At 42.1% G+C, this 18,032-nt stretch overlaps 1 protein-coding gene across 1 annotated transcript in view; it reads right to left on the reverse strand.

The window, feature by feature from the left end:
* The window catches only part of ORC2 (origin recognition complex subunit 2), an 829,308-nt gene that overhangs the window by 557,208 nt on the left and 254,068 nt on the right, over positions 1 to 18,032 (reverse strand). The window contains exon 7 of the mRNA XM_044075702.1: positions 13,152 to 13,206. Coding sequence (XP_043931637.1) covers positions 13,152 to 13,206 — 55 coding nt within the window. The remainder of the gene's footprint in view (positions 1 to 13,151; positions 13,207 to 18,032) is intronic.

Raw genomic sequence — 18,032 nt, forward strand, 5'->3', positions numbered from 1 at the left:
TTTCCTGGTCAAATTCTTTTTTTCCTTATCCTTAAATTCGAATAGCTCCTTCAGGTTAGTACCCATTCTCTTAACAAAAACAGGTTTAGACAGAAGGTAGCTTTGGGTGTCATCTGTAACCTTAAAAATAGCCCAATGTTTCTTCACAATCTCTTCAACCTGAATAAAAGTCTTGGAAAAAGTATGCATAAATGCACATTGATGTGTTTTATCAATGTTCTTAACCTGTCCTTCAATCATTCTACCCCGTCCCAAAAGTGGATAGTACAATGTTTCTCGGTCCCTAACAACATCCTTGGCCAAACTATCCAAAAGGGCGCTAGGATAACATCTCTCAAGAAACAAATTTGTAAGGAACTCCACTTCATCTAAAAACTCTCCCTGTCTCTTGTCATTCTAGAGGCCCTGATATACTGTCCTTTAACTATCCTCTTCTTTTGATAAAACAGGTGCTGCTGTTAAAATGAAGATAAGAATTAGAAAAGGTGCTTTTTCTAAACAATTTAGAATGAAAACACTGATTACCAATTTTTTTGTGAATTGTAACATCCAGGTAATCAATATTAACCTTCGATTGGGAGTGGGTGAATTTTAAAAATCCAGATGTATTGTTGATGTAAATCAAGAACTCATACAAGGAATCTTCCGGTCCTACCCAAAAGAGACATCTGTCATCAAGATAATGGGTATAAAAGGAAATAAATTTGTTCCATTCTGTGTCAAAAATGTATTTCCTCTCCCAATAATAAAGGACACAGTTACCATAAAGGGGTGCACAGGCGGTCCCCATAGCCACCCCTTTATTTTGCTTGTAAAATTCTCCATTAAAATGTACAAAATTATTGTTCAGAACAGTTTCCATAAATTCCAAGATCAAGTTGATCATATATTACTATTCAAATAACTTGCCTCCAAGAGTATCTCACCAAACCATTCCATGTCCTTGTCATGTGGGATACTAAAAAATAGTTCCACATCAATGGTGACCAAAAGAACGTCATAACCAAACTTGTTGGTAATGTTTTTCAGAAAATCCCAAGAATCCCTGGACTGAACCACATCATACCACTGCTTCTCTGATTTCTACAGAATGGTCTTTGAGGAGTGGAAAAATGTATGCCCACAGCAGAAAGGGTCTTTCCACCCTCCTCACACCTATATAAAGTTTCTTCAACTTTTGGACCAAACAGGGATGATCCGTCAAAGGACGCATTGATGAATGAGGAGGCAGGAGCCAAGTTTCTTTCTTTGAGTATTGTTAAGTTTGTGAGGATAGGAGCAGTGTAGAAGAAAGTTGGCAATAAAAAGATAGTGGCTAGAGTTTTTCTTGCAGTATCTGTAAGGAATCTACTGAGCCTATAAAGGGAGCCTAGTTTCTAGTGTGTGGATTTAATGGTGTGTAGTATATGCTGGCAATATTTGAGACTGTAATATATTATAATGCCTAGAAGTATACTGTCAGCTACAGTTTCAGTGACAATATTATTTGCTGACTTTATGGTAACAGATTGCTTTTGATTTTGACAACTTTTTAAGGTAAAAAGCATCAAGTGTCCTTGGGGCTGAGCAGAAGGTTTGACTGAGTCAGGTTTCTATAGAGGAAAATGACTTTTTGGGTAATGTCTTGCAGCTTATTTATTGTTGAGACCACATATATTAATGCTGAGTTGTCTGCATAATGAACTGAACAATCACGTTGAGGAGAGATGTGCAGGTATGTTCTTAGCCTCAAGCAGCATTCTACCATCACCCAGAATGATGCCTCAATAAAACAGAAAATGATTGACTTTAACAACTGGCTTGGTTTCTGGTGTCATTCCAAGGGGATACAGTACCTGACAGCCTGGGAAGACATAAATCGACAAACCATGATGCTTTGCCACAAATAGTCTGCATCTGTCTCCCTTAGGCTTCAGGCTTCTAGCAAAGGCTCTTGCCTCCCCCATACAGCCTTTTTTCAGGCAATGCTACGAGGTCAAAACTACCAACATGAAAACTTAATCAAAGCACAAATTAAAGGTTATGCTGCTAAATGCTAGGAGTCTAAACATGAAACTGCATTCATTGCAAGCATTCTTAACCCTGGAAGATGATGACATTCGTGCAGTCACAGAAACCTGGTTCAAAGCTGCGGAGAGCACCCCAGCCATACCAGGTTACTCACCCTATCATACATTCAAACACCAAACCATGAGCAGCAAAGCAAAAGGAGGTGGAGTTGCAATATATATTAAAGGCATACACACCTCTAGGCTGGTCAAACAGTATGACTCACAGGAGATACTCTAGGTGCAGTTAACCATTGACAAGACCCCTATTCAAATCACAGGTAGTTACAGGCCCCCAACTTTGACTCAAAATACCCACTCCACCTATCTGGACCTCTTTGAATCCATCAAGATTCAACCCTTTACTCTGAGTCTGGGTGACAAACTATCCAACCACAGATTGGAAGAGCTACTCATGCCAAAACACAAATGCCCAGAGATTCTTTGATTTAGTCAATGCAAATGCCCTGGACCAGCTGGTCAACACCCACACAACAGATGATAATATCCAACACTTGGTATTAACCAACATGCTTAACCACTGCAGCATAATGCAAATGCCCTGGACCAGCTGGTCAACACCCACACAACAGATGATAATATCCAACACTTGGTATTAACCAACATGCTTAACCACTGCAGCATCCCTACAGTGTCATCCTCCCTGGTAAGTTCCAACCACAAAGCAGTCACTTTAAAGTCCCCCCCCCCCCACAGCTAGGGTCAAACAAAAAAACTTCTCCAAAGCTGATTACAACCTCCTGAGGGAAGGTATAAACAGTTTCACAGCCTCCTCCCCCCCCATATTTGCTGGCACATATGTCCAAACCTACACCAAAATACTATAAGAGCATTTATACAGCTGCATGGAATCAGGAATACCCAACAGGACAAAATCCTCCTCCTCAAGGAAGAGTAAACCTGTCTGCAACAAATAAATTCTGTCATAAAAGGAAAAAATTGCTGTCCATGCCCAAAAAGTAGCAGATGCCTAATTGGAAGCAATTTCTCCTTAGCCTAAATAAGCAAATAAGAGTACTGGTGAAATCATCCAAAGCAAACTTCGAGTCCAAACTGGCCACATCTACTAAAGACTATCATAAGTTCTTCTTCACATATATATGCAATCTCAAAGGAAGCACTCAGATGTGCTCAGAATTGGTGGTCAAGCACAACACATACACAAACGTAGCCAACCTGCTGGTAGACAGGTTCAGTGAAAAATTTGCCCGCTGTCCCCCACATCAGTAAATCAGGGCATGCCAGCACCTGCCCCCTCCTATTTCTAGGGAGCAAGTCATCAATGCCCTCTCAAAGGTAAAGAATACAGCCTCCATGGGACCCAATAACATCCCACCTGCATCCTAAAGGAATTCAGGCAGGAACTTGCAGCACCATTAGGCACCTTACTCAACCAAAGCCTGTGTACTGGCTTCATCCCAGCCGAATGGAAGACAGCCCCATTGTCATCCCTTTGCCCAAAGGTGGAGCGTCCACCAATCTAGAAAATTACAGACCCATCAACCTAACTAGCCTTATCTACAAGGCCATGGAATGGAGTATCATGGACCTCGTTAACAAGGACATTGGAAACCTCCAAACACTCGATCCCACACAGTTTGGTTTCATCAAGGGGAGGTCGAAGGTCATGCCTGTTAAATTTAGTTGACTTCTTTGAGACAGTCACCAAAGCCATGGACGAGGGAAAGATGGTGCACACCACCTACCTTGACCTGGCCAAAGCCTTCGATACTATTCCACAATCAGGTATAATAAATAAACTCTCTCAACTAGGCATAAATCCATATGTTAACAGACAGGTAGCAAACTGGCATACTGATACAACCCACCTAACCAAAATATGGGAAGCGACCTCAAGCAGTAGACCCATAACGAGTGGTGTACCCCAGGGACCGGTCTTGGGGCCACTTGGAAATTGTCCTCATCTAGAAATGCAGACAGAAACCAAAGAGCAATGAAACTTGATAATCCACTGCTAAACTTCTCACAGCTTAAACTTCCCAATAAAGTGCTTATGTTAGAGTCCCTTTCTCCCTGCTTGTTGATGTACCAGACATCTATGCTTGTCTGTGTGGATCACAATGACTCCTCCCAATGTAAAATTCTGAAAATTCATTAAGAGCAAAAACAGAGGGTACCAAGGTCCAAGCCCCAAGTGCCCAAAAACACATCTACAGCAAATAGAACAACCAAGGAGGGTGAAAGAAAGCCACAAACTCTATGTAGTTTAAAAGTTTAATATACACATCCTTGTGTCATGCCAGAGCCTTCATAAAGGGAGCAACGAGTAGCCAGTCATCTAAGTAAGGGATGATCTTGGATTCCTGCAGTCTCTGGTTAGCTGCTACTACTGAAGTATACTTGCTAGGCACCCTGACGGCAGAAGTGAGACCAAAGAGTAGAGTCCAGAACTGGCACTGATGGACTCCAATCCAAAACTGTAAATACCTCCCGGACGCTGATATTGAAGCAGGCATATCAGAATGGCAGAAAATGTATCCAGTTTCCTCCTAACAAACAAGAAAGGACTGACTGCATAGTGACCATCCAAAATGTTTCTTTTCAGATAAAGAAATTTAGTACACAGATTCAGAATGAGGTCTTTCATTTACACTGGCATAAAAAATAACTTGAAACAATATCTTAATCCGTGCTGGTGAGATGGGACCTCCTGGAACCCTTTCTCTTGTAAGTTATCTCCTTCCTACCTGCTTATTTCCGATGTGATACAATGTCTGGTGTGGTTAACAAGGGGGAACAGGGTAACAAATGCAATTTGGCATCTTCTAGATATCATTTCCCTCATATACTTGTCTCATGTTTTCTTCTATGTGGCCAAGTGGAGGGAAAGACTGCCAGAGTGGGAAAGTTAGGAAAATCCTCAGAACTGCAGCTGTCTGGCCATGGGATGACAGTACCTACCAAAAAGTGTTGAGGATCTTTAATTTTGGAAGTGCAACCCTGCTGAAATAGTCCTTGGGGGAGCTACATCTTTTTAGCTGTCTTCTGCTACTACTGTGCCTGGTGGCGTGTGTGCTCCATAAGAATCATAACTGGCACAGACTATTCGGTATTCAGCTAAAAGAAAGCTGCTGCAAGTAGAAAGTACAGTTGTGTACCTACCATAAATGTAGATGTTCGAGTGTATTCACTGTTGCAGTCATTACTCGGGTTATCCTGCTGGCAGGCTACCCGCAGTCGGCCAGAATTCCAAAGTCTAGGTCCGGCGTCGGTTGCTGTCGCCTCTTCCCTGACGTCAGTGCGCAAGGGGTATAACAGATGCAGCCAACGCCATTTTCTTCAGTTTTTCTTGCCTCAGATGTCAGGTGCCCCCAAATTGGTAGGCTAAAAATATGCCAATAAAAAAGCATGCACAAAAATAACATTTTCTTCATCTACAAGCAAATACACCAAAAAGGTTGTATAGGATAGAGAAGTGCAGATAAGTCCCAGCAAAGAAGAGGGGGATGGTGGGTGGGTAACCTGGACTGCAACAGTGAATACACTCGAACATCTACATTTATGGTAGGTACACAACTGTACTATGTTCATTGTGTTTCACTGTTGCAGTCATTACTCTTGGGTTGAATCCCAAAGCTGAGGTAGGGTGGCTGGGCTAAATAGGGTTAGGAGAGGCTATGAGGCCCTGCAGAACTGCAGTGGCAAAGCCTGATCTGGACTTAGAGTAAAGAGGTAAGTGGTAGTGCTTTGTGAAGGTATGCACTGAACTCCAAGTTGCAGCCTCTAAGATATCTTTGGTTGGTACTCCTCTGAGGAAGGCTGCTGAAGTGGCTGCTGCTCTGGTGGAATGAGGGCTAATGCCCTAAGGCACTGATTTGCCATGTTGAAAATAGCAGAAATGGATGGAATGGCCTATCCATTTAGAAATAGTCTGTTTTGAGATAGCCTTTCCTTGTGATCTTGCAGCATATCAGAATGGCAGAAAATGTATCCAGTTTCCTCCTAACAAACAAGAAAGGACTGACTGCATAGTGACCATCCAAAACTGTTGCTCAGTCTTTCTGAATGCTTAAGTTCTGTCCAAGTAGACACTTACCTGCCTGTGTATATCCAAAGAATGCAGAATTTTCTCACCCTTGTTCTGTGGATTAGGATAAAAGGTTGGCAAGTGAATGGTTTGGTTAAGGGCCACACTGGACACCACCTTAGGCATAAATGTAGGGTTTGTCCTCAGAGAAACCCTGTCTGGATGAAAAATGATGGAAGGTTCCACAGCCACGAGTGCTTGTAACTCTGAGACTCGCCTTGCAGAGGTTACTGCTAGGAGCAGAGCTGATTTCCAGGATAAGAATTTTATATCTGCTGTTGATGCTGTCTTGAAAGGAGGCAATGTGAGTTTTTCCAAAACATAATTGAGGTCCCAGGCCGGAATTGGTGCTCTCCTTGGAGGCCTAATGTTTTTGGCCCCTCTGAGGTACTGCCTTATTAAAGGATGAGAGAAGATAGGTGGTTCCGTATTGTAATGGGCTGAAATGGCAGAGGCATAAGATTTTCTGGTGCTGGGCCTCCTGGCTTCCAAGATAACATCCACAACAGCTTTTGAAAGAGGAGTGTTCTGAATGGCTACATTATCCGCCATGCTGTCAGATTTAAGGCCCTGAGTTGGCTGTGCAGGATCTGATTGTTTTGTTGGGTCAGCAAGTGAGAAGTTTGAGGCAATAGCCATGCTGGACCTTGAGACAAGCTCTTTAGGATTGGGTACCAGTGCTGGTGGGCCAGTCTGGCGCAATCAGTATAATTTTTGGCTTCTCTTGTCTGACCTTTAGGAGTACCCTGCTGAAATTGCTGAGGCATGTATTTTAATGGAAGAATAAGACAGGCCGCTGTGGAACAATTCTGCTAAGTATTCCAGTATATGTGCCATGTTCATCACTGTCACATCAAGGCCTTTTGTTGTGTTCCAACTGAGAAATCTTTTCCATTTTGCCGAGTATGCCTTCCTTGTGGAAGGGTGGCGAGCTTCCATAATAATGTCCTTTACCCTCTGGGATAAGCTGTCCTGGGAAGGAGTCATGGTATTCTCCAGGCAGTTAGCTGCAAGGTCTGCAGGATCTTGTAATTGTTCTGCATCAGAAGAAGAGGCCATAATGGGAGAGGCCACAGTTTTGTCTGTGATAAGCTCTTCAACAGTGGGTACCAATGCTGCCTTGGCCAGTCTGGAGCTATCAGAATCACTTTTGGCTGTTCTGCCCTGATCTTTAGTAAAACCTTGGACATTAATGGGATTGGTGGGAAAGCATAGACTTTTCGGGCTTTCCAGCTGAATGAGAGAGAGTCCATCTTCCATGCTTGTGGATGGTATGTCCTTGTGCAAAAAATTTTCAGTTGATGATTGTGGGGAGAGGCGAATAGATCTATCTCGGGCCTTCCCCATGTCTGTGTTATGAGTAAGAAGATGTCTGGGTGCAGCATCCATTCGTGTGCATCCGTGGTAGTTCTGCTTAAGCTGTCTGCCAGAGTATTGTCTTTCCCTGGCACGAACTGGGCCTGTAGTTGTATATTTTGTTTCAAACAAAGATCCCATAGATTCATAGCCAGTCTGCGGAATGCGTGCCTCCTTGCTTGTTTATGTACCACATAACTGTGGTGTTGTCTGTCCTTATTAGCAGGTGGCCTTGTTGAAGGAAAGGTTTGAAAGCCTCGATTGCATGCATCACTGCCAGCATTTCCTTTTGGTTTATGTGTATTTGCATCTGCCCTTGAGACCATAGGCCTTGGATACATTTGTCCTCCATGTGCGCTCCCCAACCTCGGTCTGAAGCGTCCGTGGTGATGATTTGGTTTGCTTTTGGTTTCAAGAAAGGCAACCCTCGGTTGGTCTGGCAGGCTAGAGCCCACCACAGGAATTCCTTCTGAAGGCAAGGTATGATTGGAATCAGAGTTTCTAAGCTGTGACTGTGCTGAGTCCATACACTCCTTAGATACCATTGTAATCTTCTCATATGCAGCCTGGCTTGTGGGATTAATATTATGCAGGATGCCATAAAACCCAGGGCCTGCAGGATTTTCCTTGCAGTTAGTTGAGTTTGTCTTATCAGATTCTTGAAGTAATCTGGAAGTTGTTTCTGCTTTTCTTCTGTGAGAAAGGCCATTTGGGTGGTTGTATCCAGATCTGCACCCAAAAAGGTTATCCTTTGGGATGGCGCAAGTCTTGATTTTTGGATGTTGACTGTGTATCCCAAGGCCTGTAGCAGCTGGATGGCATAGTCCAAGTCCTTTACCAATTTTGTCTTGCTGTCCGCTTGTATCAGGCAGTCGTCCAGATATGGGTAGATTTGAATCCCCTGAAGTCTGCAGTGTGCAATTACTGATGCCAGGCATTTCGTGAACACTCTGGGCGCAGTAGATAATCCAAAGGGCAATGCTGAGAATTGATAATGCTCTGATCCTGCAAGAAATCTGAGGTGTCTTCTGCAACTTTGTCGAATGGGGACATGCAGGTATGCCTCCTTGAGATCTAGAGTCACCAGCCAAGACTCCTTGCCCAGCATGGGAAGAAGTTGCTGTAGGGTCAGCATCTTGAATTTCGGTACAATGAGGTAAGTGTTCAGTGCGGACAGATAGAGAATAGGCCTCCATTGTTTTTCTTTTCTTGGAACAAGGAATAGCCTTGAATAAAAACCTTAGCCTTGTTCTGAGAGTGGAACCTTTTCTATGGCTTTCATTTGTAGTAATTTGGTGATTTGCTTCAAAGCCTCCACCCTCTGATTTGGTGGCAGGTCTGGCATTCCTTGTCTTTTTGGCAATGTGTGGAAATGGAACCTGTACCCTTTGTCTATTATTTGCAGTGTCCATGAGTCCCTTGTAATGTAATGCCAATTTTCTGAAAATAAAGAAAGCTTTCCGCCCAATGGTGCTTCCAATTGAGCCCTGGTCGGCGGAGTCAGAAGTAAGTCATTGTGTTTGTCCTGGTGTAGCAGTTGTTGTTGCTGTAGCTGCACTACCTCTCTGGTTGGGTGGCTGCCACTGACGACCTCTGTAGTGGCCTCTAGCTTGCCCCCTACCTCTGGAACGCCTGTTCCTGCCTCTATGTGGTCCGTCTGAATCTGGAAAGGACCAATTCTTAGTAGGCCAGTTTCTGCTGAATCTCGGTGGTTGTACCTGCAGAAAATCCTTGACTGTTTGCACAGATTGTGCCTTTTCTTCATACTTCTTTAAGACCTCCTGGGCTGTGGAACCAAATAATTTTTGTTTTTCCATTGGAGCATCCAGGAGTTAGCTTTAACATGGTCCGGTAGAGCTTGTTCCTTCAACCAGGCATGCCTTCGTATAACTGCCCCTGTCATTGCTGACCTACCTGAAGCTTCCAGTGCATCATAACCACATTGCAGGAAATGGTTGCTAACCTGCTGTGAGTTATGTACCAGATCCTGAAGAGATTTACGGTCAAGGGGCTCAGAGGAGGAAAGTTTCTTATACAATTCATCTAACAAATACTCTTGGTACTGAATCATATGGAATTGACAATTTAATGCCCTCATAGAAAGAGTTGCAGAAGTATATACTTTCTTTCCCCATCGCTCTAAAGCTCTAGATTCCCTTTCAGAAGGTAAAGGATTTTTAGCAGTGGCAGCTGCAACCCCTTTAGGGCCCTGTAAAATGGTTTCTGGGTCTGCAGTGTGGGCCTTGTACAGGTGAAAGTGGGAATCCGGAACCCTGTAGTACCTATCTGGTTTGGCAGGAGCCGGAGGCAGAGAATCAGGGGCTGTACTAGCATCAGAGTACACATCATCAACAACATTCAAAACAGGAGGTATAGCCAAAGGCCTATGCTGAGGTAAATGTAAAAAGGTCCTTAATCTTTTTCTGGAATCGAAAATTCCTGGCCCTGCCATTGGAAATGCTCCCTCATGAAATGCAGTGTCTCACCAAAAGAAAATTCTTCAGGAGGGGAGGCCGAAGGAATAGATTCTTCAGCATCAGAATCCTCGTAGGCGGAATAAGCCTCCTGCTGGTGCTCTGACAACACAGATTCATCCGTAGACTCATCTGAAGAGTGGGGGTCAGAGGGCTCAACTCTGGGCCTTTTATCTGGAGGTGGAAGAGAGCCCCTGTCCGGGTGAGGTTGAGAACCTCTAATTAAGGAGATAAGGTCCTCTGCTAAGCTGAGAATTTGAGTGCTGGTAGAAGGCCTCTGAGAGGTAGACTTGGGAGGCAAGGCTTTGGCAAGTCTGGCAGCTTTAGCCCTAGAGAAGGCCTTAATGGACATGGATGCAGGGGGTCTGGCTGCACCACGTGCAGGGGTGGATTTGTCTAAAGGAATGGTGTCGGACATGTCCTGGACACCGGTTTCCGTAGGTAGTTCAATAACCGACTCGGCCGGAGCCTCCGAGGCCGAGGTGGTCGGTTGTAAGGTTTCGGTAACAGGAAGCACCGAGGACTCTGTTTCAGCCGAAACCGAGACACTCGTGGTAGGCCTGACCGAGGTTTCAGCCGAAACCGCGGGCCGCGAGGGTCGGTCCTTGTCCTTCCGTTTTTTAACTGTATGCAAAGTCGGAGTCTCCGACGGCATTATATAAGCAAAGTTAGTCCCAAAATATTCCTCTGCAAACTCTGACCGACGCCTAAGCGTTCGTCGGTTGAAGGAAGCACAGGCAGAGCAGGCTGAGACGTCGTGGTCTGGGCCTCAGCAAGGTAGACAGTAAGAGTGGAAATCCTTATGAGGTATTTGTTTCCCACAAGTTAAACAATTATTTACTTTATCTGACATCGGCTGAGGCAAGAAAGAGTCCCCAACGGGGTACTTAGCTTTTTCAAAGTCTTCGGTAGCTGAATCAAAGGAGCTGGCCGACCGGCACTTGCGAATTGCTTCTGCTTTGGGCACCGCGCGGCAAGAAAGACTGAGGAAAATGGCGTCAGCTGATGCTTTTATACCCCAGACGTTCTGACGTCGGAGCAAGTGCGACATCAGCCGAGGCCAGACCCAGACTTTGGAATCCGGCCGACCGAAGGGCTGCCTGAGGCAGGACAACCCATATGTTATGACTGCAGATGCATCCTTGAAGGACATCAATTATACTAATCACCATCTTAAAATCAGCAGTACTCACTTTTACAAAGGTAGACCAACACACAAATATATTGAGATCTGTTCCTTGCACTAATAAAGCAGGAAGAGGAGACTCCTTGTGCAGATTTATTTTTAAATGGTCACAGAGTGGTATTGCTGGTTAAAAAAGAAATGTTTTACTTTAAAACATGTTACAAAATGATGTGAACAGTATTTCTGTTTCTTTTGTATGCATAATGAAAACAGATTTGATAAACAATAAAAACAAAGCAAAACAGAGGAAAGGGGAAATCTTCTGGAAATGGGATGCCACTGAATGGTTTTAATTATTATATGTATAAATTTTAAAGTGCACTGAAATCAAGTGAGCATATTTTGATATTCCTCTGTACCACTGAGAAATTCATGCTGTAAACAATAGTATGACTTAATGACAGAGTAAATTCCAATACAATTGTTTAAAAGTGCTCAATTTTTGGAAAAGCAGTCAAAAATAATTTATTAACTGCCTGGAAAGAACTTTAGAAACAGGTTATGTGCCCAGACAATGGAAAGAGACGTTCCAATACCTAAGGGAGATAAAACTACATCTGTTGAGAATTACAAACCCATTAGTCTGATGAGTACACTGGGAAAATGTTTTCAGCAGGTCATTAGTAAATATATATTGGATATATTAGGTTCATGTACAGACATAATAAAACATGGATTTACAGAGGGGAGCTCCTGTAGGACAAATTATCATTCTACCAACTACTGTCACCTGTGGACCTCTTTGGATATGGCAAAAGCATTTGACACTATCCCATGTCACAAAGTAATATTCCACATGCAACTCAATCTGAATCACTACGTGATAAGTGGGTTAAGAACTGGTTATGTTTTAGAACTAGTAAAGTTCGCTTGGGCAATACTTTATCCAAGTATACCTCAGGGCTCTGTTTAAGGGACAGTCTTATTGGAACTTTATGATATTGTTTCCTACACCTCAAGGATTTGGACCAGTAAGCACGCCGATGACTAAGATAGAATCAGTTGTTACTACAGTTCAGAATTACAGTAGTCCAGGGTTGCTTGGATGAACTGCACACATGGTTAACTGTTAATATGGCATTCCATATAACAAACTTGTGTTCTTCATTTTGATAGTAATAATAAGTTATGCCCTTGTGCACTGTATAACGTCACTTTGGACGTAGTGAGTAATGTTAAAGGGTTTAGGAATAACAGATGATTGTGACTTAAATTTAATTTACATCTTAAGAATAATATCAGAAGAAGCTATCAAGAGATTAAGAATATTTTGAGAATTTTGTATGTTGGTACAAGGAAATTTTGGTCTCAATATTAAAACCATAGTACGACCTATAACAGTATGCTGGGAATGTCTGTATGTTTAATTAATTACACGCTGAAAGGTTGGAAAGGATTCACAGATTTTATACCAAACAGATAAAATGCTTTAGGGGGAAGATGTCTAAAGATAGACTTAGGGAGGTTTCTTTATTTTCAATGAGATATAGATTATTTAGGAGTGATTTCATCTTTATGTGTATGTGTTTTAACTCTGAAAGCTTAGGAGTAAGTGTGGGTATAAGAAAAAACTATCTTCAGAAAGGAACTAGAAATAAAGATAATCCCTAAATGTAAAAGTCGAGTTTTGGGCTTGCTGGTGGAATTCTCTGCCTCTTACAATTAGAAAAAAATGTATACAATTTGTTTATTTAAAAAAGGCATCATATGAGTATTTGGGTGTTATGATACTAGATGGATTGGATGGCTCCTTGAAGGTCTATTAAGCCAGAAGTCTGAGTCTAAAATATAGAACACTGAACATTATATGTATTATTTTTTTTAATGGCAAGCTGTGCCTTAGACAACATTCTATTATTCTGACAAAGTACCCAAATTATTATGCCCCCATGCAAAAATAAAAATCAAACAATAATACCATTGTTCCATATTGAGCCTACTCAACTTTTTTAAATATAGAATTAAATACTATGAAAGCAGTGCCAAGTATATAAAAAATAATGACAAAGTACACATACCTGTTAGTCGTTTTCTTAGTCTGTGGGGTGTTGTTGATATAAAATCATTTTTTCCCTGAAAAACAGCAGTTGGTATTAGCGCTGTGTTATCAGTCCTCACAAACATTTGGGTATATTCACACTATAAAACTAAAAATCAAATTTGTACAGTTTAAATGTAACCAGTACATTATACAGCTATCCTTCACACAAGCACACAAACGTAACTTCTTCCACTTACCGCATTCTCTCTAAGGTTTCACACTGCTAATATTTACTAGCCTCTCCAGCAGTCCACTCCATGAAGTTACTACTATCTTGGAACTAACTGCTTCTGTCAGTGCTGAAACAACTCCCATTCAGTATCCACTGATATCTTCTCCTATCTTATCTGTAACTCTGCTTTAAGACAATACCACTAGACGATCCTGCTTCTCAACCAATTTTAAGGTAATCCCACCAAGCCACTCATGTAATATATTATACAGTTAGTATAAATCACCCCCTCCCTAACTCCCACCCCAACAAACTGCAGGTTGTTCCACAGACTGCTTATAGTTAACAGCAGACTGTGAGTCAAGAAGCATTTAGGTCAAACTAAAATGTGCCTTCAGTACTGTTAAAGTAGATACCACCTTACTCTTCACAATAAAAAAATCACCTGAATTCCAAAAACTAGAGTACACTTGTCTCACCATGACCATCTGCCCAACGTACAGTACAATTCTGATGACTTTAAATATAACCAGAGGAAATGTGACACAGAGAACCATGACATTACCTGAGTAAATATCTGCAGATACAGAAAACCAAGTAACACAGACAAGGCTGAGAAATGATGGAAGGTTATACCACCTGAAATAAGCTTACACTACTGAGACTGCTGCACAAGTCTGCCTACGATGTACACACTCAACTAGTGGGCAACCTAAGCAATTTTTAACTAAACAGAGATAGCAATACAAACACAGTGTGTTTTAAAGTATAGCAAAGGTTTCAGAATTTGTTGATTTGTTTTTCAGATCAGCATTCTTAACTCTGGACAACACTGCTGTCAAGCCTTCTTGTTTTGCCAGGGATGCTGCTCTTACCATACCATTCCCATTCTGGTTAAAAGCCTTTACTCTTACCATACCATTCCCATTCTGGTTAAAAGCCTTTACTCTTACCATACCATCCCCATTCTGGTTAAAAGCCTTTGCTACTTCACATAGCCAGCCTTAGGCATAGGCCAACTAGGCAGCCGCCTAGGGCGCCACTCTTGCAGGGGTGCTTTTCCAGTATTTATTTGGTGTAGGTAGGCCAGGATGACGGCACCGGGTGGTGTGGGAGGGGGCACCATGGAGCCATTTTGCCTAGAGCACCAGTTGACCTAAGGCCGCTCCTGCTACTTCAGTTACATTTTTTAGGCAGAATCCATCTGCTGGATATTATAATCTATACATCTAATTCTGTACACATTAAGGTAGTTCTATTCACTTCTTACAAGTCTTGACAACAAAATGCTCAAACTTGGGTCCTTCCTGAAATGCAAACACATTCGCACATATTTAATTAAGTTACATGGTTTCAGGACAATTAAAATCATTCCCTCTATTCCAGAGTTTCACACCTACTGGCAAAAGCAGTAGCACATCAATATTTGCCAGATATGTTATCACCTCATGACTCCTTCCTTGGAAGCCCAAATTTCAACTCTGAAGTCAGAACTACCCTAACCAGGATTAAACTACCATTTCATTGCTAGCCCCAGAACACTGTCTATGCCCAGAAGACCCCAACAACTAGCTTCATTCTGTAGCCAAAATCTTAATTAATCCCACAACTTTTATAATGGAGGGGCTTAAAGTATTGGTCAATACAGTACTATACTGATCTACCCTGCAATGCTCAGCATGACAAATGTTTCCCTTGACTTTATAAAGGGTTACCGCCTTTGCATGAATAAACAGTTAACCATCCTACTGGGGCCAAAACACCCTTGATCTTGTGTTCACAATACACCCCCTTTATGTGTACCATCTTCAACATTAAATCAAACTGTAAATCAAGGACCTTTTCCCTTTAAAATGGTGGTAATTCCACTCCAAATACCTCTTTTTAACTAGGGATTTCTCAAACGCAGGCCTTCTTCATTTTGTAACCACCAGGTAAGCTCACTGAAGAAATTGTCCCTTTTTGGGGGATGACCCAGGAGCACTGTTCAAGTGACATGATATGGTAGACAAATGAATATGGAAGAAGCGTGGTAGGAATCAAAGCCAGTACTCTGGGCACATGAAGCAGCTTATCAACAACCAAGGACTTCAGCCATCTGTCCTATCTGCCAGACAATTATCTGAAGACCTAAACAAATTCTACTGTGATCCACTTCTGATGACCCAACTTCTAAAGCCACCATCAAAGACTCCATGGATGAGCAAGAACGGTGCCAAAGCAGCTCCAGCAAGGGATGCAATATGTATATGCACATACATGGTGTATCAAAAACCGTCTCAGACTGAACAAAAAAAGTGCAGTACAGTAGAATTTGTCAGAAAAGTTGCTTCCACCTCACTATAAATTGTACTTCTCTTCAGACAGTTACTGTCATAAATAACCAATTAACTTATGTGGCTAGCTCTCTCTTATTTGATCATCATGGTTTCTACCATAGTCAGGAAATCAATCTGCCCCCCAGATGAATCCAAGGGAATATCTTTCAAAGCCAACAAAGTTAGCTTACCACTGTACTCTTCCCTTATCAGACCAATCATTGAATACAATGCCCCCTTAGTACATACAAATTTAAGCATATTGTTCAACTGGAAAAGCCCCCAAAAATTCTAAGTAATAAAATTGAAGTTCTTAAATATTTCAAATACCCCAGCAGATTAGCTCCTTATACTCAGTAGCCTAAAGTTGCTGTGAGGTGACTTTTTGAGCCATGAAAGACCCAGTCCTATTTAACTTCCTATTTCTTTGCAAAACTAATGTCTCTACAAATACCCACACCAATGACCTAAATCTACTAAATCTACACCAGCAAATAAAACAAGACTCGTTGGAGGGATGGGTTCATAACTAAACTCATTCATAGCCTATGGAATCACTGCAGGTCAAACAAAATACTACTTTGGCGACCTTTAAGGCTAACCTTTAGGACTGGATGGGTAATCACAAATTTACACCAAGATCATCATGTACAGCCTTACTCAGTTTGGGATGTGAGCAGTATTATGTTCTTGAAAAGGGTTTGCTTAAAGCTGTATATGGCTAGGCATCTTATAGTCCCAGTAATCACTTGCTTGGCATGTCCCTGCATTCCTCCGTATTAATAAGGCAATCCCTATCTTTACCAAAAATTAATGGAAATTTAAAAAAGTACAGTTTTGTACCTACCATAAATGTAGATGTTCGAGGATCCACATTGCTGCAGTCCTTACTATTGGGTAGTCCGCTGTCCAGTCGGCCCGAATACCAGAGTATATGGCTGACGTCGGTCAGGGCGCATTAGACTGACGTCAGTATGTCAGGGTACTAATGCGCATGACCGACGTCATATCCTCAGTCTTTTCTTGCCCCAGATGTCAGAAGACCCTAAAAAGACAAGGCCCAAAATACCTGCACCAAAAATATGTACAATATATACAGAAATATATACAAAAATATCAACATATAACCTCACCTACACAACCACCCCTAAACACAGAGGGGAAGGAGGGAGGTAAATTGGACTGCAGCAATGTGGATCCTCGAACATCTACATTTATGGTAGGTACAAAACTGTACTATGTTCTTCGCTCCACATTGCTGCAGTCCTACTATTGGGTAGAATCCCAAAGCAGAGGTAAGGGAGGCTGGCAAATCATAAAGAAGCAGGAGCTGACAACATGCCTTGCAAAATAGCTGTGGCAAAACCAGCCCTAGACTTAGAGTAGAGAGGAAGGTGATAATGCTTAGAGAAAGTATGCACTGAACTCCATGTAGCTGCCTCCAAAATATCCTTAGTTGCCAGCCCCCTTAGAAATGCTGTTGAAGTGGCAGTAGCCCTAGTGGAATGAGGCCTAATCCCAGCTGGAATCTCCTTGCCATGATGGGAATAACAAAATGAAATGCAAAACCCAATCCACTTAGAAATAGTTTGCTTAGACACAGGCTTGCCCTGAGAACTCAAAGCAAAAGAAACAAACAACTGCTGAGACTGCCTGAAGTCCTTAGTCCTGCTTAAATAATAACGCAACTGCCTATGTACATCTAAAGTGTGCAAAATCTTCTCCCCTTTATTTTGGGGATCTGCATAGAAAGTAGGCAAATGAATAGTTTGGTTTAAAGCCACACTAGAAACCACCTTAGGCATAAAGGAAGGATTAGTACGTAATGATACCCTATCCTTATGGAAAATCAGAAAGGGCTGTACTGCCATAAGGGCCTGCAACTCAGAAACCCTTCTTGCAGAAGTAATAGCCAACAAAAAAACAGTCTTCCATGACAAATATTTCAAATCAGAAGTACCCGAGGCTCAAAAGGTTGTAGAGTAAGTTTTTCCAACACAAAATTGAGATCCCAAGCAGGAGTAGGAGCTCTACATGGGGGGTCTTATATTCTTTGCCCCTCTGAGAAACTGCTTGAACAAAGGATGCGAAAACAATGGTGGGTCACAATCATAGTGAGCTGAAATTGCTGCAGCATGAATCTTAATGGAAGAGAAGGACAAACCTTTGTCCAATAACTCAGTAAGATATTGAAGAGCCACACTCAAATTAGGCTCAGAAATATCCAAATTCCTTGCTGCACTCCAAAATAAAAATCTCTTCCATTTTTCTGCGTACACTTTCCTTGTACTAGGTCTTCTAGCTTCCATAATCACATTTAAAACTTGTTGAGGAAGGTGAGACCGGCTGTCTCTCAAAACAGAATATG

Source organism: Protopterus annectens, chromosome 6.part1 (genome assembly GCF_019279795.1).
Source record: "Protopterus annectens isolate FY-2018-M chromosome 6.part1, PAN1.0, whole genome shotgun sequence".
Lineage (NCBI taxonomy): Eukaryota > Metazoa > Chordata > Ceratodontiformes > Protopteridae > Protopterus > Protopterus annectens.